Source organism: Pongo pygmaeus, chromosome 2 (genome assembly GCF_028885625.2).
Source record: "Pongo pygmaeus isolate AG05252 chromosome 2, NHGRI_mPonPyg2-v2.0_pri, whole genome shotgun sequence".
NCBI classification, from domain to species: domain Eukaryota; kingdom Metazoa; phylum Chordata; class Mammalia; order Primates; family Hominidae; genus Pongo; species Pongo pygmaeus.
The window spans coordinates 138,197,757-138,219,967 of record NC_085930.1 but is presented as its reverse complement, the minus strand read 5'-3'; the positions used below and the strand labels follow the sequence as shown (position 1 = coordinate 138,219,967).

At 36.4% G+C, this 22,211-nt stretch overlaps 1 protein-coding gene across 12 annotated transcripts in view; it reads right to left on the bottom strand.

Moving 5' to 3' along the window:
* Positions 1 to 22,211, bottom strand: part of ANKRD28 (ankyrin repeat domain 28) — a 199,456-nt gene that overhangs the window by 77,819 nt on the left and 99,426 nt on the right. For all 12 annotated transcript variants that reach the window (XR_008501727.2, XR_008501726.2, XM_054483188.2 and 9 more), the window contains 2 exons: positions 19,164 to 19,242; positions 4,673 to 4,743 (listed from right to left, as the gene is read on the bottom strand). Coding sequence is in view for 9 of the 12 variants with exons in the window: in XM_054483188.2 (XP_054339163.1) it covers positions 4,673 to 4,743; positions 19,164 to 19,242 (150 nt within the window). In the remaining 3 variants the exon portion in view is untranslated. The remainder of the gene's footprint in view (positions 1 to 4,672; positions 4,744 to 19,163; positions 19,243 to 22,211) is intronic.

The following is a 22,211-nucleotide window of genomic DNA, read 5'->3' as shown; positions in this document are numbered from 1 at the left end:
AATTCTTTCTTGAATGTTTGATAGAATTCAGCTGTGAATGTATCCAGTCCTGGACTTTTTATTTGTCGGCAATTTTTAAAATTATCATTTCAATCTTGCTGCTTGTTAATGGTTTGTTCAGAGATTCTATATCTTCCTAGTTTAATCTAGGAAGGTTGGATATTTCCAGGAGTTTATCCATCTTCTCTAGGTTTTCTAGTTTATGTGTGTAAAGGTGTTGATATTAGCCTTGGATAATCTTTTGTATTTCTGTAGTATCATTTGTAATATCTCCCATTTCATTTCTAATTGAGCTTATGTGGATCTTGTCTCTTCTTGGTTAATCTTGCTAATGGTCTATCAGTGTTATCTACCTTTTCAAAGAACCAGCTTTTTGTTTCATTTATCTTTCCTATATATATATATATATTTTTTGTTTCAATTTCATTTAGTTCTGCTCTGATCTTCATTATTTCTTTTCTTCTGCTGGGTTTGGGTTTGGGTTTGGATGGTTGTTTCTCCAGTTCTGTGAGGTATGGCCTTAGATTGTCTATTTGTGCTCTTTCAGATTTTTTGATGTAGGCATTTAATGCTATGAACTTTCCTCCTAGCACTACTTTTGCTGTATCCCAGAGGTTTTGATAGGTTGTGCCACTATTACTGTTCAGTTCAAAGAATTTTTCAATTTCCATCTTGACTTCCTTGTTGACCCAATGATCACTCAGGAGCAGGTTATTTAATTTCCATATTTGCATGGTTTTGTGGCTTCCTTTTGGAGTTCATTTCCAATTTTATTCCACTGTGGTCTGAGAGAGTACTTGATATAATTTAGGTCTTCTTAAATTTACTGAGACTTGTTGTGTGGCCTATCATATGGTCTATCTTGGAGAACATTTCATGTGCTGATGAATAGAATGTATATTCTGCAGTTGTTTGGTAGGCTGTTCTGTAAATATCTGTCAAGTCCATTTGTTGTAGGGTATAGTTTAGGTCTATTGTTTCTTTGTTGACTTTCTGTTTTGATGATCTGTCTAGCGCTGTCAATGGAGTATTAAAGTCCCCCACTATTATTGTGTTGCTATCTCATTTCTTAGGTCTAGTAGTCACTGTTTTATAAATTTGGGAGCTCCAGTGTTAGCAGCATACATATTTAGAACTGTGACATTTTCCTGTTGGACTAGTCCTTTTATCATTATATAATGCCCCTCTTTGTTTTTTCCTAACTGCTGTTGCTTTAAGGTCTGTTTTGTCTGATATAAAAATAGTGATCCCTGCTCACATTTGGTGTCCATTTGCATGCAGTATCTTTTTCTACCCCTTTACTTAAGTTTCTGTGAGTCCTTACTGTTAGGTGAGTCTACTGAAGACAGCAGAAACTTGGTTGGTGAATTCTTATCCATTCTTCCATTCTGTATCCTTTAAGTAGAGCATTTAGGCCATTTACATTCAATGTTAGTATTGAGATGTGAGGTACTTTCTATTCCTCATGCTATTTGTTGCCTGAATACCTTTTTTTAAAAATCGTATTATTGTTACATAGGTCTTGTAAGATTTATGGTTTAAGGAGGTTCTATTTTGGGAGTATTTCAAGAATTTCTTTCAAGATTTAGAGTTCCTTTTAGCAGTTCTTGTAGCGCTGGCTTGGTAGTGGTGAATTCTCTCAGAATTTTTGTCTGGAAAAGACTGTATACCCTCCTTCATTCATGAAGCTTAGTTTCACTGGATACAAAATTTTTGGCTGATAATTGTTTTGTTTAAGGAGGCTAAAAATAGAACCCCAATCCCTTCTAGCTTTGTAGGGCTTCGCTGAGAAATCTGCTGTTAATCTGATAGGTGTTCCTTTATAGGTTACCTGATGCTTTTGCCTCACAGCTCTGAAGATTCTTTCCTTCATCTTGACTTTAGATAACTTGATGACTATGTGCCTAGGTGATAATCTTTCTGTGATGAATTTGCCAGGTGTTCTTTGAGCTTCTTGTATTTGGATGTCCAGATCTCTTGCAAGGCTGGGAAAGTTTTCCTCAATTACTCCCTCAAATATAGTTTCCAAACTTTTAGAGTTCTCTTCTTCCTCAGGAACACCAACTATTCTCAGGTTTGGAAAATTAACATAGTCCCAAACTTCTTGGAGACTTTGTTCATTTAAAAAAAATTTTTTTTTCTTTGTCTTCGATGGATTGGGTTAATTCAAAAGCCTTGTCTTCAAGCGCTAAAGTTCTTCTGTTTGTTCGATTCTATTGCTGAGACTTTCCAGCGCATTTTTCATTTCTCTAAGTGTGACCTTGATTTCTAGAAGTTGTGATTGTTTTTACCTATTTCACTAAAGAATTTTCCTTTCATATTCTATATTATGTTTTTAAGTTGGACTTCACTTTTCTCTGGTGCCTCCTTAATTAGCTTAATAATCAATCTTCTCATTTCTTTTTCTAGCAATTCACAGACTTTGTCTTGGTTTGCATCCATTGCTGGTGAGCTGGTATGTTTTGGGGGTGTTAAATAACCTTGTTTTGTCATATTACCAGAATTGTTTTTCTGGTTCTTTTTCACTTGGGTAGGCTAAGTCAGAGGGAAGATCTGGGATTCAAGGACTACTGTTTAAATTATTTTGTCCCACTGGGTGTTCCCTTGATGTGGTGTTCTCCCACTTCCCCTAGGAATGGGTATTCCTGAGAGCCAAACTGTAGTGATTGTTTTTGCTCTTCTGGGTCTGGTCACCTAGTGGAGCTACTAGGCTCCAGGGTGGTACTGGGGAATGTCTGTAAAGAGTCCTGTGATGTGATCTGTCTTCAGGTCCTACAGCTGTGGATACTAGCACCTGCTCCAGTGGAGGTAGCAGGGGAGTGAAGTGGACTCTGAGGGTTCTCGGTTGTGTTTCTGTTTAGTCATCTGCCTTGTAATTTTTAGACTGAAGAGTAGAATTAAGAAACTTACTAGGATTATTTGCTTTCTAACCTACAACTTGCCCTTAAATTCAGGCTGAGCACATAGTTTTTAAAAATTAGGAATTAAGTCTCTGGCAGAATTTGCTGTCTTCCTCTAATGTTAATTTTTCTTTAGTAATTTTTGGTCTGTTTTACAACTTCTGCAAATATATAAATTGTACCTTCTTATGACTTAATCTGGTAAAAATCCACTATTTTAATAGCCATAATCCCAAGAGTCTTAAAACAAAATGCGTAGGTATGGCTAACATTAATATGTTCCAATAACAGTAATGTTTATCTTAACTGCTTTTATTTAAAGAAACATCTTTATGGAGGGCTAACCACAAAATTAATAACATTACAATGGAATTTCAGAATTCAAAGTATTTTGGCTAGTATGTCCTAGTTTTTATAATTCCTAGACTTGTCCAACATCGCACAGCTGAAAAGTTGCACGTAATAACTGAAGCCAGTGTCTCCAAATCTAAGTTCCATAAGTTCATAAGCTATAGCACATCAAGGACCAAGTTCAGAGTTAGGTTGTGTGTTCAACTGCACCCACTGTCCCCATCCTTCTTCTCCTGACTAGGAGGCTACAGCTAATAGATTGCCTCTGTTAATTACAGGGTTTGTAATCCTTCTCAGTCACATTTCACCTTTATGACTCTTCACTTACCCAGCTATTGCTCTGGGTTCAAGATGTAGTTCACAATGAGGAATATAAAGAAGGACAAAGAGACAGAAGCTCCGTAGTTTTTCATGAGGCACTAGTTAGACTTCCCTTTCCTTCTCCCAAACTACATAGTCCCATGATGGACAGAAGAAGCAGTAGCTACACTTAGGAGTTCCTTTCGTAACCTCACAATTTGAATAACTAAAGAAATACTAGATGAACATAAACTTATACTATCACATACTTTCGTATTTTAAATTATTTTTTAATAATAACTTTGCAACAAGTTACAACTACTGTAAAGTAGGTAAAAGGGGTACTTTGGACACAATGCATTTTAGAAAAGCACCAAATACACATTATAAAGTAAAATAACAGAAAAAAAAAAAAGGCGATTCAGGTTTTTGTCTCATCTCTATCATTTAACAGCTGAGTAGTTTTTCATGAATCATTAACTATACAGTTTCCTCAAGACGTCTATCCTACAAAGATGTCCTCAGGACTGAAAGACATGAAAAATATAAAAATACTTCGCAAATAACGAACATTTTCTAAAAATGTCAGTTATTTCGACAAGCAAACAATATACAAGGCTGTAAACAAGAAGGAACTATTCTTCCTTGTAATCCCTCTCAAACATTTTAAAGTTATATATTTATAACCGGTAAAATGTGCAATCAAGTAATGGTTTTGAAGCTAATTTCAGTATTTAGCTAAGTAACATTTCAACTAATTATTACACACTGATGAGATTATTTCTTGATCACAATCAGTGAAACCTTTGTAAGAGACTATTGTAAACAGGTAGAGAAAAGCCCTGAGGAAGAATATGTAGGACAGAAAAATGATTTCTCTTGTAAAAGGGACAGAGGTAGGGTTTTCTATTCTCTGCTACTTCAGACTGCAAGAGGCCTTATAAACAAAAGAAGAAATGAAACAATTAACTTGGTTTGTACAAATTCTAAAGTAAAATGACCAGCTGAGGTATCTCAGTAGCTTTTCCTTCTTTTGAAAACACAGAATTTGAATATGGATTCATGGGTACGCCTATTTAATGTTTTCATATACAATATATTTACTAAGAGAAATTTCATACCTCACTACAAGATGCAACTGCTCTGTGTAAAGGTGTCAACCATTTGCTGTCTTTGGCATTAACTCTAGCTCCTGCAACAAGAAGAAAAAAATAAATTGAAATATTGTACATAAAATATTTTTAATAAATCTCCTGAAATAGTAGTTATATATAATCCAAATTGGATAAATGACAATTGAAAAAAAACTTATTTTTTATACTTTCTGCTGATAAAATTACCCTTAGAATATAAAACAAAATTAGCCTTTTAAATTGATATAATTGTCCAATAAAGTCTTAGTTTTTTTATTTAAAACAAAATAAACATCATTTTATATATAGGTTAGAAAAGCCACCTTTATACAGAGCATATCCAAGGTAAAAATCAGACCCCATTTTAGAATGTGTGTTAAAAAAATCAAATAAATGAATATAAGAATATACTTAGAGATAAAATGTAGACTATTTTAAAGTCTTCATTACATTTCTTTACTAATGAATATATCATGCCATAAGGTAACATGATAACATCAAAATAGTTTTCTAGCCATGATTTAAAACACATTAGTACTATAAAGTTATTGTATAAGATAGAAACAATGGTTACAGACTTGGAAAAATAATTGAGAAAGAAATGAACCAACTCATGTCTTTCTAGGTTATACCTAAAGCTTAAGAAAGACATTTTTTTAAACAAATCAATTTCGTACAGTTGTTTAAAAATCATTAAGTCAATGGACAAAAATTAACCTTAATAGAATGCAAACACATTAAGACAAAAAAATTTACATTATTTGAGGACAGAATAATTTATCTCCCATATTAAATCCAAATCAAATAAAAGCAGCACATGCATGGTAGGATAATTCTATTAATATATCTAAGTAGAGAAGAAACAGCCCTGGTTCTTGGAAGTATAGAACTGGCTGATAGATCCTATCCTATAAGCAATCCTAGATTTATATCCCAAATCCTAAATCACTCATTTTCTAAATGATGAAATACAGGTATACAAAATAACCTAACGTCGGGGTCAACTATAACAGAAACAAAGCTTCATACTTCCTAACGCTTACATTATTTCTAAGTTTTGAGTGTGAGGAGTCAGGGAATAATCAAGTGCAGTGACTTCAAGTAATGCCTTCAATTAGTAGCTCTGGGTCTCTAAGTACTTGTGTGATCCCTCTGAACCCAAGTTTCTTCATCTATAAAACAGATTTAATAGTACTTTGTTACAAAGATTAACATATAATAAATGTGCCTAGTACATAACAGCAAATATGTTAGAGGTAGACTTTAAAGCCTTGAAAAATGAGAGAAAATAAATGAAATGGAGGTGTAAGAAACATCCACAAATGTAGTAGTTGAGATGCTGAGAGTAGCTGAGTTCGCTGTGGGCAGTGACAGTGAGGACACAAAGAATCAAGAGCTAATTACAGAGCTTTGAACAATGCTCACAGTTAGGCTATGGAAGAAGGAAAGGAAGACAGCAAATAAAGAACCAGTCAGAGAGCATGACATACCCATGTAATAAATATTTGGGCAACTATCTGCCAGGCACTGTGGAACCCTAGATGGTTAAAACACAAACTGCGTAATCACAGTAATGCCAACGTTTGTTTTGGGTAGAAGATGGAATGTAGAAAGTACACACATGTGAAATGTTTGCCAGCTGGAAGCTGGAACCCTAGAGATAGTGAAGGAGAGACACAGAAGCTAGAGTCTTTCGTTTTCCCACTTATCTGCTTAGGACTTCAATGGTTCTCTTTAAGCCCTGTGCCTCTTTCTACAGGTTTATATTTATGTGCACATGCATATCTATACACAGTAGAACGGAAAGCTCTGGCAGTAAGGCCCAAAGGGTATCAACACAGACACCTAGTACAGACAGTATCCTGAATCAACAAAGGCAAAGAAGAAATGAGGTCTCATGAGGGATGCTGAGAAGTCTGATTCAAAGTATTAATTAGCAGGAGAATAGAAGGGCACGGGGGCTCATGACTGTAATCCTAGCACCTTTGGGAGGCTGAAGTGGGCAGATTGCTTGAAGACAGGACTTCAAGACCAGCCTGGCCAACATGGTGAAACCCTGTCTCTATTAAAAATACAAAAATTAGCCAGATGTGGTGGCCCGCGTGCACCTGTAAGTCTAATTACTTGGGAGGCTGAGGCAGGAATTGCTTGAACCCGGGAGGAAGAGATTGCAGTGAGCCGAGATTGCGCCACACACTCCAGCCTGGGCAAGATAGTGAGACTCCGTCTCAAAAAACAGAAGATGGCTGGCACAAAAAACTGAGGAGACTCTGTGCTAATAAAGATCTGAAAACAAAAAGTAAAAAAGCAGTAATTGTATGACTAATACGCTTTACTTTTATGTAGAAAAAGGAAGAGATAATTATTTTTATCTTATCACACAGTGGTCCCCCTTTGTCTCACTTTTCACAGCTTGTTACCCAGTCAACCATGGTCTGAAAATATTAAATGGAAAATTCCAGAAATAAATAATTCATAAATTTTAAATTGCTCACTGTTCTGAGTAACATGATGAAATATGGCACCATCCTGCTCCATCCATCCAGGATGTGAATCATCCCTTTGTCCATTGTATCTTGCATATGCCATTCACCCTTTCCTTATGGGACCCTCTTGATTATCAGATTGACTATCATGGTATCATAATGCTTGTGTTCAAGTAACCCTTACATTACTTAATAATGGCCCCAAGGTGCAAGAGTAGTGATGCTGGAAATTTGAGTATGCCAAAAGAAGCAGTAAAATGCTTCCTTTAAGTGAAAAGGTGTAAGTTCTCAATAAAAAAGAAATCATGCTGAGGTTGCTAAGATCTACAGTAAGAACAAATATTCTACCTGAAATTCTGAAGAGGGAAAAAGAAACTTGTGCATAGTATATAGGGTTCAGTACTATCTGAGGTTTCAGGCATCTACTTAGGGGTCTTGGAACATACCTCTTCAAAAGGGGGAACTACTGTATTTGCTTAATATGCATAAAGAAACCCTACAGGAATGCTAAGATATTAATAAGAGAGGGTGCTTATACGTTTGTGTTGGTGGTGGGAGGCACACTGAAAACTGGGCATATGGCAGGTACTAGGGTAGTAATGCAACTTTATATTGTACCTTTAAATATGTATATATTGGCCGGGTACGGTGGCTCACGCCTGTAATCCCAGTACTTTGGGAGGCAGAGGCGGGCGAATCACCTGAGGTCAGGAGTTCAAGACCAGTCCGGCCAACATGGTGAAACCCGTCTCTACTAAAATTACAAAAAAAAAATTAGCTAGGCGTGGTGGTGGGCGCCTGTAATCCAAGCTTCCAAGCTACTCGGGAGGCTGAGGCAGGAGAATCACTTGAACCCGGGAGGTGGAGGTTGCAGTGAGCCTAGACCGTGCCATTGCACTCCAGCCTGGGCAACAAGAGCGAAACTCTGTCTCAAAAAGAAAAAAAATAATAAAAAATAAAAAATAAAATCATACATTTCTTCTAAGAGCCTAATCAAATGTTTTTAATTCCTTGGAAAATAAAGGTCAACTATATGAGAAATCAGGGATATATCTGAGGGCACCAACGAAACAATATTCCCCCACCCACATTAGTTAACTAACATGTGATTTACAATATAAACAGATAAATATGACACAGTAACGTACACTACAAGAGCAGTAGTTGGCTGTGTGTTCCTGTAAAATGAAAAACAGTGTAAAAGCAACAAACATAGCAGCACACTTCAGATGGTTCGGATTCCCAGAGCTCATGTCAGTGGGCTTTCTAAAGGTAAACAGAGTTCTGTTCCACACAGAACACTCCAAAGTTATCTATATATTCATATATACTTTAAACGACAAATTCATTCTAGAAATGGAAAAGACATTTCCAGAATATAGTTAACTAGTTCAATAGCTAGTTGGAGTATTAAACACCAGCCACAACAGCTAATAATGAGGATGGAGATGCAGAGGAGGCAGGGAGAAATCATACCCACTTAAAACAAAAAACAGTCTTTGTAGAGAGAAATAAAACCAAATGTCATTAACCGCCTCTGGTGGCATAATCACATGCCCTCTACATGGTAGAAGATGGTATTTGTGGTTTATAAGGATGACCTTAAGTAACCAAGAGAAGATTAATTTCTTTGCTATTTCCTACTCATTAAGACAGAAAAGAATATAAAACAGCAGTCCCATGTCATTTGTTGAAGTTAGGTTACTGGCATAGCCTGTGGTGCGAAAAAGCACTGCTAAGAAACAAAAGACAATACACATAGCAATTTAAGAAAGATACCATTAGTGAGTACTATAAACCAATATTTACAGAAAACTTACATGCCAGAAGCAACTCATTAAATTCAAAATGGTTATGTCCAACTGTATAATCAATATTTTCTTCAACAAGTCTTTCCTTGTCCCCCACAAATCCACGTATACCAACTGAACTTTCCCTTAAGATAAACGGCCAGAGCCTATCCTCACACATATATCTGAATTTAGATTCACCTTTCTGGAGTAGAGATGTGATTGAGTTTCTGATATTACATTCAATAAATAACACAACTAAAAATCAACTGCAGAATCATCTAAACAGGTTGTATCCATTTCATACCACAGTTATAGATTATATAGAAAAACCTAGCTAATCAGTTTCCTCTCACCCAATCTTTTCACATAATATTTCACCCATATAAAAGTGCACTCTGAAACAATAGTTTTGTAAAAGAAAAGGTTACCTAAATCTAGAATTAAATGTCTAGCTATTTGGAGATAAAACATAAATTCAAAAACAAAAACCTGATTTACTTACTTACATTAGTCTAGGGCTCTAGACAGCAATGCAGTTGAAGAGAGGTCTAACCTTGTGAAGACACAGTCATGGGTTAGTGGAAGGAACACTGGAGCAGGAGAGATATGTGATCTCATAATGGCTGTATAACTAGTTGGCTATGCGACCTGGAACTGTTTCCTGGGGCCTGGGTCTTCATTTTGTAAATCATAATCCCTGCTCCTAGGCTGTGTGTGTGGTGAGGTGAGGGGGAGGTGGATATGAATATGTATGGTGGGAGGGGGTGAGGATGGGCCCTGGATTTAAACAACAAAGGGCACTCTTTCTGAGAAGTTCTACAGTCAGCAATTCCATTAGGAGTATCCCATTTGACTCCAGATTTCATTCTGCAAGGAAACTGATTGACTTATTTTCTCCTAATCTAATTGGTTACTAAGTTCTTCCAATTCTTTGATTTTTGAACCTCAATTACAGCTGACCCTTAAACACTGGTTCAAACTGCATGAGTCCACTTATATGTAGATTTTCTTCCATCTCTGCAACCCAAGACAGCAAGCCCTCCACTTCCTCCTCACCTTATTCAATGTGAAGATGACAAGGATGAAGATGTTTATGATGATCTGCTTCCATTCAATACACAGTGTTTTCTCTTTATGATTTTCTTGGTATTTTTATTTTATTGCTTATTTTATTGTAAGAATACAGTATATAATACATATAACATGTAAAATATGTGTTAACTGTTTATGTTATTAGTAAGGCTTTTGGTCAACATTAGGCTATTAGTAGTTTTTAGGGAGCCAAAGGTTATATTCAAAGTTCCTATTGTGTTGGGGTTGGGGGAGTCAGTGCCCCTAACCTCCACATTGTTCAAGGGTCAACTATACCTGTAAAATAAAGCATTGTGCTAAATCATCCTTATGATCCATTTCCAGTTATAACATTCTATCCTATTTTGGAATATTCAGAATAAATTATTTCATACTTATTAAACTTTGTCAAATGGTCTGAATGTTTGCGTTCCCCCAAAATTTATGTTAAAATCCCAACCCCAATGTCATGGTATTAGGAGGCGAGGTCCTTTGTGAGGTAATTAGGTCATGAGGGCAGTGAATGGGATTAACGCCCTTATAAAAGTGGCCCAAGAGCGCTCCCTCACCCTTTCCACCATATGAGATTATATTAAAAAGACTGCTGGCTATAAATAAGAAGTGGGCCCTCACCAGATACCAAATCTTCTGGCATCACGATCTTCCCAGGCCCCAGAACTGAGAAAAATTTGTAAGTCACTCAGTCTGTGATATTCTGTTATGGCAGCCCAAAAGGACTAAGACGCTTCACTCTAACATTAAAAAGATGAGGTAGTATCTTTATAATCTATGTTAGGGGTCTTCAAACTACCATCCACAGGCTTCAAGCCACCTAATTTGTAAAGTTTTACTGGAACAGAGAAACATCTATTCAATTTAAATATTAAATATGTAGCTTTCACTACGACAACAGAGTTGAATAATTGCCAGAGTCTGTATGGCCTGTAACTAGTATCTGGCCCTTTACAGAAAATGTAAGCCAACCTCTGATCTAGGCTAAGAACTTGATAGTAGGTACTATTAAAGTTATTGCTAACTTCATACATGTTTGTAATAATTATAATTAGTCTCACAAATCATTTTCCAAAACTTCTATTTGCAGAGAATTGTTTTCTTCTTTGCTCCTAAATCACAGAGGAGATAGTCCATAACCAGTGAGCTGGGCCAGAAGCCAAGTACTTTTATCCCTCTTCCCAAACTAGAAATAATGCTTTTCTTTGGCTACCTAACAGTGCCGTGGCAAAAGGTTCAGATTCGGTTTTCAGGCTCAGAGTAGAATGAGCAAAAACCAATGACATTTCCACTTTTCCAACTATAATGCTGAAAAAAATAGCTGCTGCACTGTATCTTTTAAGAGTGTTGTGGATACCAGCTATTGTGGGTTTGTTCAACTCCCAACCCCTGGCAACTCAGAATATGACTTTAATTGGAGATAGAATCTTTACAGAGGTAATTAAAATGAGGTCATTAGGGTGGGCCCTAATACAGTATGACTGGTGTCCTTACAAGAAGAAATCTGCAAAAAGACATGGACAGAGGGAAAATAAAGGGAGAAGACAGCGATTTTACAAGCCAGAGAGAGATACCCTGAACAGATCCTTCCCTCACACAGCCTTCCAAAGGAATCAATCCTGACAGCACCTTGATCTCAGACTTACAGCCTCCAGAACTTTGAGTAAATAAATTTCTATTGTTTAAGAAGCCCAGTTTGTAGTACTTTGTTACAGCAGCCCCAGCAAACTAATGTACCAGCACTGAAGTAAAAAGAAGAGACACATACTTTAGGTTTCATTCTTAATGCCAGAAACATCAGAATGGTGTTTTCTATTAAGGAGAGTATTTTTTATAAAAGACCAATTGAATGAATTTTTGACAAATGCCTTCCACAATGCAGTCATTTAAGGACTTAATACTTACTGGAGGCAGTCTAAGGTCTGAGGTACTGCTAACCATATAGTTTTGAATGCAAGCATTAAGTGAATAAGCTCCCAAACAAAATATCTATACCTCAGTGGCCAGAAAATAGTCTTTAAAAGTTCTTCAATAAAAGTGACTTCACATGTAAATTTTACTAAAAGCTAAATAGGTGGTCAGGAGAGGAGGGTGGGCACTATGGTGAGAAGAAAAGAGGAATATTCTGATTACGGCAGGATTAAGAACACGGATTCTGTAGTCAAACTGCCTGGATCTGAATTCTGGCTCTAGCTTTTACTAGCAGTACAAAAACTTTGAAAGTTTAAAAGCTAAATGCCTTAGTTTCCTTATAATAATACCTTCACAAATTTAGGATAAAATGAGACTAGTGAAATGGCTAAATTTAACAGTATTTAAAATGTAATAAGCTCACTGTTTGCTATTATTTCACCCCATTCCATAATAATTATAACATTAATTCCAGTGGACTCTAGTATTACTATAGATTCTATGGATGTATTCACTTGTTTGATTACAGGTGCCACGCCAAAAATTATACCTCTCATCCACAAATCTTAGAGTTGTATCACGTACAAATACTTGGTTTTTGAAGAATTTAATTCTGGACTGCAAGTTAAAGAAAGTGAGTAGTTTTACTCTAAAACAAGTCACCAAAATATAAGAGAGAATGAGAAGACATACCATCTTCAATACAAAAAGGAAACAGTTACAACCACAAACCAAACTATGAATTATTTCTATCAATAACAGTGAAATGTGTACCAAACTGAAGGACACTGAGTCAAGTGAAGCTTCTTCAGATCTTGGGAAGGTTACCGAGTCCTCTAAAAAGTCATGTTTGCATGTGTGTCCCATTTGCTCCTTTCTCTCTGCTGTGTCCTAAAATCCCTAAAAATCTTTCAGACAATCTAGAGCTGTCTGGGTAATTCACAGGAAAAGCACCTATAGAACTCTTAACCTCACATTGCATAAGAATAAAGTGGGGCAGTGCTAAAAAAGAGACCAAGAAGGCATCTTTATTAATTTTTTACCCAGCTGGAGATGAGGGAGAGTAACAGCCAATCACCAGCAGATTACTACCTAAGAACCCACTGACCTAAGAAGCTGCTGAGCCAGCCCAACTACCTGTGGTACATCAACAAAAAAAGGAAACTAAATGATGAGAACATATGGACACACAGAGGGACACAACACACATTGGGGGCCTATAAGAGGGTGAACGATAAGAGGACAGAGAGGTTCTGGAAAAATAATGGGAACTAGGCTTAATATATGGATGATGAAGTAATCTGTACAACAAACCCACATGACTTAAGTTTACCTATATAACACACCTCGCATGTACTCCTGAACTTAAAATTTGGTTTGAGAGTTATTTGAAGAAACAAACCTAACAGATCCTCACTTTTTGCCCCTTCCTTTCTGTTCTGCAAAGAGGATATTCCTCAAAGATATGTAAGAATCTGAAAGCATCCAGCATAGGACTAGGACAAAAATATACAGAGTAGAGTAAACTAGGAGAAATGCAGTTGGAAAAAACCATCCCAGAAAATAAGAGGATGAATTCATGAGCTACTCTATATACTCAACTTCACTCAAATTTAAGTTCTGAAGAGGAGACCTCAAAGAAAAGTTACAAGAAAGAGATAAGACAATGTAGAGAGACTATGAGAGCTAGCTGAGTTTGGGGAAAAAAAAGAAAACTATTAAAGATAAAAAACTAGAAATAACAAAAAGTAGGATAAACATGACTTAAAATGGTCAAGAATTTGAAGCCAAAGCCAGAGAATCAATCTTTAAAAACAGAAGTCAGAGCATGTTAATCCACTCCAAACAGAACTCTCCATTGGTTTTCCACATCACTTAAAGGGCCAAGGCAACACAAAAGAGTGAAACAAATTGGAGAAAATATAAATATCCTTATTTCCTAATTTTTAATTACAAGTCAGATATAATAAAAACCTGAAATATGAACACAGAAGGAAATGACTCTAAAATAATCTCAATCTTTGTATTTTTTTATGTTAGAGAAATATATTTAGAGAATATAGAACTCTTGCTATAGATATTGAAGTAGTTTTTAAAATACAAAATTACAGTAACTGACTATTGTATGTTCTTATGAAAGCATATGACTTTTATATAATGCAATCTTACACGACTTTTATACAAACAAGCATTGTTTCATATTGCTTAATTTACTTAAGATTATACCTACCTGCTATTACAATGTGGTGTTGCTAATTAACATGAAGTGTAAACACCTACACTAAATTTTCATTACTAACTATAAACAAATTAGCCTAATTTTGTTGCCTATATTTCTCTTCATGTATTTTTTTCTCATCTTTACCTAGAGAACTGATCAGATCAAATATCTAGTTTCAATTCTAATTTATAACTCAACTTACCATAATTCATTAAAAGGCTGTTTTGATGGATCCAGAATTTAAAATTAGGGTTATGGAAATCAGTCAGTTTAACTTGGGCCTCAGCAACCATGGCATTCAAACCAAATTTAAGCAGAACTCCTGGAGCATCTATACAGAACCTTATAAGTCTATATACTATATATTGTCTGAAGACTATTCTTCTGATATTTATTCTGAACTAAAATTTGGATACGATTAGTCTTTTACTACCCTGCTATTCTGGAAATCTATTTCCAACATAAAACTAAGAATTCATTGGTTAGCTTATACTTGACTTCTAAAATGTGTAGTATATCTTCTGTAACACTGTCCTAATCAACTTTTAATTTAAAGAGTTAATAGGAATTTAAAATGGATATAACATGAATGAACTGAAGAAATATCCACCAATCAAAATTCCTTCCTGATCAGGTTTCTGGTTCAGATTTCAAAATCTCTCCTGGGCTGGGCATGGTGGCTCACAGCTGTAATCCCAGCACTTTGGGAGGCCGTGGTGGGTGGATCACCTGAGGTCAGGAGTTTGAGACCAGCCTGGCCAACATGGTGAAACCCCATCTCTACTAAAAATACAAAAATTAGTTGGGCCTGGTGATGCATGCCTGTAATCCCAGCTACTCGGGAGGCTGAGGCAGGAGAATCATTTGAACCTGGTAGGTGGAGGTTGCAGTGAACCGAGATGGTGCCACTGCCCTCCAGCCTGGGTAACAGAGCAAGACTATGTCTTAAAAACAAAAAACAAAACAAAAAAAAAACTCCCCTGGTTCCTTCCTCATTTATATGAAAGGATATTTTTATAAAAGGCTATGGGAGTTATCCTCTATAGTGTCAACTTTTATAAGTTAAATACACATCCTGATTACTACCTATCTTTTTGTTAGAGCTCTGTTATCCATAAATTACAGGAGCCCTTACTATTTCCTGAGGGGAGCAAATACCTACCCTGTTCAGGAAGGTACTTATATCATATAAAGCTTTAAAGGCTGTTTCTTGATTGTAGAATTTAAAACATATAAATACACTTCTCCAGAGTATATAGAGTCTATTTTTTTTTCAACCTTTGTCTTTCTAGATTGTGGAAATAAATTATTTTTCATTTTCCCCCAGTAGGTAAGTCATTCCTTCCTCTTTATCATTTCAGAATGTAATAACTGGACTTCAAAACTGATAGGGGAGAATTTTTAAGAAAGCATATCTAAAAGCCACAGAGAAGATAATTCCTGATATCAACGAATTTATTTACTTGGCAGAACCAAAAAAGTGAAGGAAAAAATAGAAATGCTGCTTAAAAAAAAAATAGCCATAATTTTGAATACTATATGCCAGGGACTTTTCTAGGTATCTTAATGACATAATCTCATTTGCTTCTTTAAGCCTATAAAATTTATATTATTCCCATTGTTTTAGATGAGGAAGTTGAGGCTCAGAGAGCAAATAAACTTCAAAAGATCAAAAAGATAAAAGATCATGGAGGTGGTAAGAGGTAAGGCCAGGACTGTATCCAAATCTGTCTGGCAAAAGAGCTTGTGCCATTCACACTATCTGTAGTGTCTCTCATGGCAACACAAAGCCTGGTTTATTTCTTTATTTTTTTTGTTTATAAGTAGAAAGCTGAGGTTCTAGTTCAATAGAAATCTAGCCTTGGATTTTACTCCAGCTAATTTTACTCCAAACCCAAGTAAGTTTTTGTTTTATTTTTCCTAAATTACAGCCTAACTGGTAAGTCTAAAGAGAAAAAAGTCTAAGACCCTGAGTTGCACTCAAAGACAAATCATTCGCCTTCTTTCCCTTTCCACTTACCTGATACCCTTCAACCTTTAACTTCTACCCATTCCCACCTGTCCCATTCTCATTTCCATTAAAGACTTGAGAAACAGACCAAAATGTAAACAAATTTCTGAAAAGGAGACACAGTCTAAGCTTATATTGCTATAATCACCATCTCAGGCACTTTAAATAAATATGCTAGGAAGGCAAAGTAGACTAACTGTCTGCCTTCTTGGAGTTTACATTCTGGAGGAGATAAAATGACAGTAAACAAGTAATTTAAAAAGGATGTCAGGTAACAATAAACACTAGGAGAAAAGATAACACAGGCGAGGGGGATTAGGTGGTAGTGGTAGTGACCAAGGAAGAACTTGTTGATGATGTGACATCTGAGCAAGGACATGAAAAGGTTCATGGTGTAAGTGGCTGAGGAAGGTTTAAGGCTAAAGAAACAGCAGCGTGAAGAACCAGAGGTAGAAGGCAGCCAGTGGGGTTAGAGCAGAGCAAGCAAAAAGAGTAGCAGGAATTCAAGTCAGAAGAAATCTGGGGTGTGGAGATAATGTACAGCTCTAAGGCCAATGTAAAAACTTAATTTTTTTTTTATAGAGAACTGAGAACAACTGAATTCATCTAAAATTGTATTTTTCCTTTGAAAAATAGCTACATGAGCTATATTACCTCTTTAAACTTTTTTGGCTGGGCGCAGTGCCTCACACTTGTGATCTCAGCACTTTAGGAGTCCGAGGCAGGCAAATCACCTGAGACCAGGAGTTCAAGACCAGCCTGGCCAACATGGTGAAACCCCATCTCTTACTAAAAATACAAAAATTAGCCAGGCCTGGTGCCACACACCTGTAGTCCCAGCTACTCAGGAGGCTGAGGCAGGAGAATCGCTTGAACCCGGGAAGTTGCACTGAGCTGAGATCGTGCCACTGCACTCCAGCCTGGGCAACAGAGCGAGATTCTGTCTCAAAGAAAAATTAAAAAAGTATTTTTTAAAGGTAAGTTCAAATAGTTTTTTATACAAGTATCATGGTTAATTTTACACATGATTTGTACTTGGATTATTCAGAAGAAACTAAGCATTCTCTCAAACGCTTATTTCACAGCTGACATCTAGATACTATCGTGCTCATGATAAGACTCATTTGACTATCATACTTACAGAAACCAGAAGTCAACCTTCTACAAGTAACTAAAAATCCTTGTTGCAAACATTCACTTTTAAAAGGAAGGGATTAATAAGTCAACTTTGAGCATTTGAAAAGTTTCTCCTGGGTGTAAAAATAAAAAATGAAAAAAAAAAAAAAAAACCCTTCACGTGGAATCACATAAAATAATCTTTATGACAAAACAAAAATAATCAGAATTCTGTGTTAAAATAAAAAATGCAGCAGTAGACTTCTTATCCAAAGTCCTAAACTGTTTCTTGGATGATGTTCGTATAGAAAATTCCATAAACTTGTGTCTCATTAATTTATATTATTAAAAGAAATAATTTTTGTCAACCTCCTCAGTTCTTATCTTGAGTAAATTTTAGCTGAAAATTAATAAGGAACAGGCATCTTCAGGGAAGTACATCAGTGGTGAAATTATTCATAAAGAAACTAACAAAATACTAGCTAGATCCATGTTTAACCATATTTAATTTTATATGATCATGAAATCTGTTATAGAAATAAGGTATTTTTTAAAAATCAAATTGATTCTTAAATTTTTATGAATTTGCAATGGCAAAACTCTGGGCTATTATTTAACGAAATCTTCACACGAAATTTCTCTCTCTGAGCCCTCCTTTCCACAAACTATCAAAGGAATACTACTACTAATCCAATTTCATTATGCATGTATGTATGCAATTTGGCAATAGAAGCTCAAATCAATGACATATATCCTTTCCCAATAAATATCACTACAATCATCTGGCTATAACAAAAGTATTTCTAAACTCTGTCTGTCTGCTTGCCTTTTTTGGGACTGCAGGTAGTCTGACCACAATAGGAGCTATTCTATCATAGACAGTTCTAGTATTACTTCATATTATAAAGACTTAAATAGTTTAGAAAAAATAATAAAGGAGTATAATTGACTAAAAGCATTTTACAGGCCCTCAAGCAGGGTTAGATAAAAGCTATTTAAACACAGAAATCTTGTTGGCATTGCCTTCAAAATATAGCTACTATCAGACTATTTCTTACTGTCTCCACTGTTTTATTTGGTATAAACCACCATTACCTCCACCTAGGAGAACTGCAACCATCTCCTATAATTCTGTGCTCAATGAGGCCTACTATAACTGTTCCATATAATACCCTATATAGGCCAGGCATGGTGGCTCGCTCCTGTAATCCCAGCACTTTGGGAGGCCGAGGCAGGCAGATCACCAGGTCAGGAGATCAAGACCATCCTGGCCAATATGGTGAAACCCTGTCTCTACTAAAAATACAAAAATTAGCTGGGTGTGGAGGCATGTGCCTGTAATCCCAGCTACTCAGGAGGCTGAGGCAGGATAATCACTTGAACCAGGGAGTTGGAGGTTGCAGTGAGCTGAGATCGTGCCACTACACCCTGGCAACAGAGCGAGACTCCATCTCAAAAAGCAAAAACCAAAAAAAAAAAAAAAAAAAAAAAACCAACCAAAAAAACCCGCTATATATAACACTTATCCCACCCCAATTATCCTGATCTACCTTTTCATTTTTTCAAAGCACTCATCATCATTTAATATACTATAAAATTCACTTGTATTTATTGCTTGTTTTTCCTTATCAGAGTATAAGCTACAAGAGGGCAGCAATCTTTGTTTTGTTCTTCAATGTACTCTAAGCACCTAGAAAAAGATATATGATCAGTATTTATGGAATGAATATAAAAATAAGTTTCAGCTGATAAAACAAATATGAACAGGTCATGCAGTAAATAGTCAATTATGATTGAGAAACATTAAGAATAACAAAAATATACATAATGTGTTCTTATTACTCAGAGGTTACCATACCAGATAAAATAAGAAGTTCAATGATTTCTGCATCTCCAAGATAAGCTGCAGCGTGCAATGGGGTTCGCTTTTCATTGTCCTGTGATAATAAGGAAAGGTGGGAAATAAGTTTTAAAATAAGGTTAATTTTAATAATAGTTTAAATAACCACAACACCAACCCCCCCCCACACCAAACCATTATTAACTATCAACTTATTACTTCTATAACTCTAGCTTAGTCTGCAAGTCCCAATAAAAAAAGGATGTGACAAGCCTGGGCAATCCAGCAAGACCTTGTCTCTACAAAATTTTTTTTAACAATTAGCCAGGCATGGTAGCATGCACATATAGTTCCAGCTAGGAGAATCACTTGAGCCTGCAAGTGAATGAGGCTGCAGTGAGCCATGACTGCGCCACTGCACTCCACCCTGGGTAACAGAGCAGGACCCTGTCTCTATTAAAAACAAAAAAACAACAACAAAAACACAGGGTATTTCCTTGCTGAGGCAAAAGCCTAAAAAAAACTTGACCTTAAAATAGTGGTATAAAGTCCAGCAAAGAATAAAAATAAAAATCTAAAATGACAAAGAAATAGCAAGACTCTCTTTGAATAAAGATGCTTGTGCTGCTGATATATACAGGAAAATTTTACTTCATACTAATTTTTTTGTCAGTATATTTCCGCAGTTTTACAGTTTAGAACTGTTAACCTAATTGAATAAAATAAACTTTAACAAACCAAAAGATTTGCTTATCAAAATGTTTTCACAACAGTACCCTTAGGGGCAAAAAGGGAAAATATTTTGGGGGATTCGACATTATACTTTAAAGCAATTTTAGGTTTTTTCATAACATTCCTGCTAGTTTTACTTTCATCTCCAAAATATATTCACGTCTGTTTCAATATAAAAGATACATACTCATCCAAATCTTCCTCCAGGAAAAGAAGCTACCTCTAATGCATGTTTCATGGACCTCCTACCAGAAAACAACAGTGCTCTCCAGTTCAAGATGCAAGATTTTAGAGTAAGTCACATTCAGGGATTTTTAATTCACAGATACCCTATCTAAAGTTACAACAGAGTATTACTGACTTGGCTGCATTTGAAAAAAACTGTTCAGAAATACTCACATTGAAACTTACATCCTTCATTTTTGATAAAGGCTTTTGTGACAGATTGTTAGTTGTTTTCCACTATGTTCTTCCTTTTGTCCACGGGAATAAAATTTTAGCTGGTTACTTAGCCACCCAGTGAGAGAATACATTCCTAGCCTCCCTTGAAGTTGTTGCTTGGTGTGGACCAATGGTATGTGAGTGGAAATTAATAATGGGCACAACTTCCAGGTCATCTTCAACTTAAAAGACAACTACTCTAGGCCGGGCACAGTGGCTCACGCCTGTAATCCCAGCACTTTGGGAGGCCGAGGTGGCGGGTGGATCACGAGGTCAGGAGATCGAGACCATCCTGGCTAATACAGTGAAACCTAGTCTCTACTGGAAAAAAAAATAATAATAATAATAATAATAGCCGGGCGTGGTGGCGGGCGCCTGTAGTCCTGGCTACTTGGGAGGCTGAGGCAGGAGAATGGCGTGAACCTGGGAGGCAGAGCTTGCAGTGAGCCGAGATCGCACCACTGCACTCCAGCCTGGGCGACAGAGAGAGACTCTGTCACCAAAAAAAAAAAAAAAAAACAAAACAACTACTCTAGAACGGGGCTAATTGTTTCCCGCTTCCCACAGGCTGGAAGACACATGTGAAACTGAGCCCCTTTGACCACGGAAATGTAGGCCAATATACTAGCACGCTGTCAAGCAACAAGATGTGGAATAAATAATCCTACAGAAAAGAGCTGCCTTACTCAGCTTGGACCACTGACTTTCATGCTATTAAGATAAATAAACTTATTTAAAGTAGGTACTATATTTGGGGGACCTCTTACCATATTAGAATACTAATACAGTTTTCAAGATTTAAACAAATGAAAAATTATACTTCATTTTGTAATAATTTTCTTGTTTAGGAATCCCTTAATTACTTAAAGAAAAAATAGTTGGGCCATTGAGAATTAAAGTAAAAACCTGCTTGCTAGGCAAAAGAAGGATTAAATATCTACAGGCAATCCAAAAAAGGCTTAGCTGTAGTATGTGATGTTATTGGGAGGCTGTGGTCGGAGGATCACTTGAGGCCAGGAGTTCTACATCAGCCTGGGCAATATAGTGAGACCTCATCTCTACAAAAAATACATAAGTAAATAAATTAGCTGGGCTGGTGGCATGCACCGGTAGTCCTAGGTACTCGGCAGAATGAGGTAGGAGGATGGCTTGAGTCCAGGAGCTTGAGGCTGCTGTGAGCTATGACCATGCCATTGCACTCCAGCCTGGGCAACAGAGCAAGATCTTCTCTGGCGGGGGGCGGCGGTGGGGCAGGGGGGCAAATGTGTGTAACATATAATTATCACTGGTCTCTTCAAACATTTCTTCCTATAATTTTAATACTACTTTTGTCCTTAAAATAGTAACAGGTGTTCCAGTAAAGGGAGGTTGATATAGTGCCAATAATGTTAAATTGTTCAGTAAGCTAAGAGTTCTTTCTCTTACCACAATTAGCACAAGACCTTGTTCTTTATTCCAATATATACCACCCCAGGAAACAGAATGCTCTACACAGAAATTATTCAACAAACAATTGTTGAAAGAGCTAACGCAGAACCACTAAAGTAACAGAATACATGCAAAGATGTGTCCTAATTTAGTCATTTTTTTTTAAGAAAGGATACTTTGCCTAGGCTTTTCAGCGTTACTCATTAACACAGCAAACTTCCTAGAGTGTTTATGATCAGATTTAGTCAAATTGAGAAACATCTATTGCACCAGATAAACTACACACATAGCACAACAACACAGAAAGTGAGTCATCTGTGTGTGAGAGAAGTCTGGAATTCTATGACTCAATGCCTCTCGAATCCCATTAATGTGTTTTATGATTCATATGAACACAGTTTTTCCTCTCTGCAAATCAATTTGAAGAAAAGGGAGAAATAAACCTGGCTAATTTTGAAAGAAAGA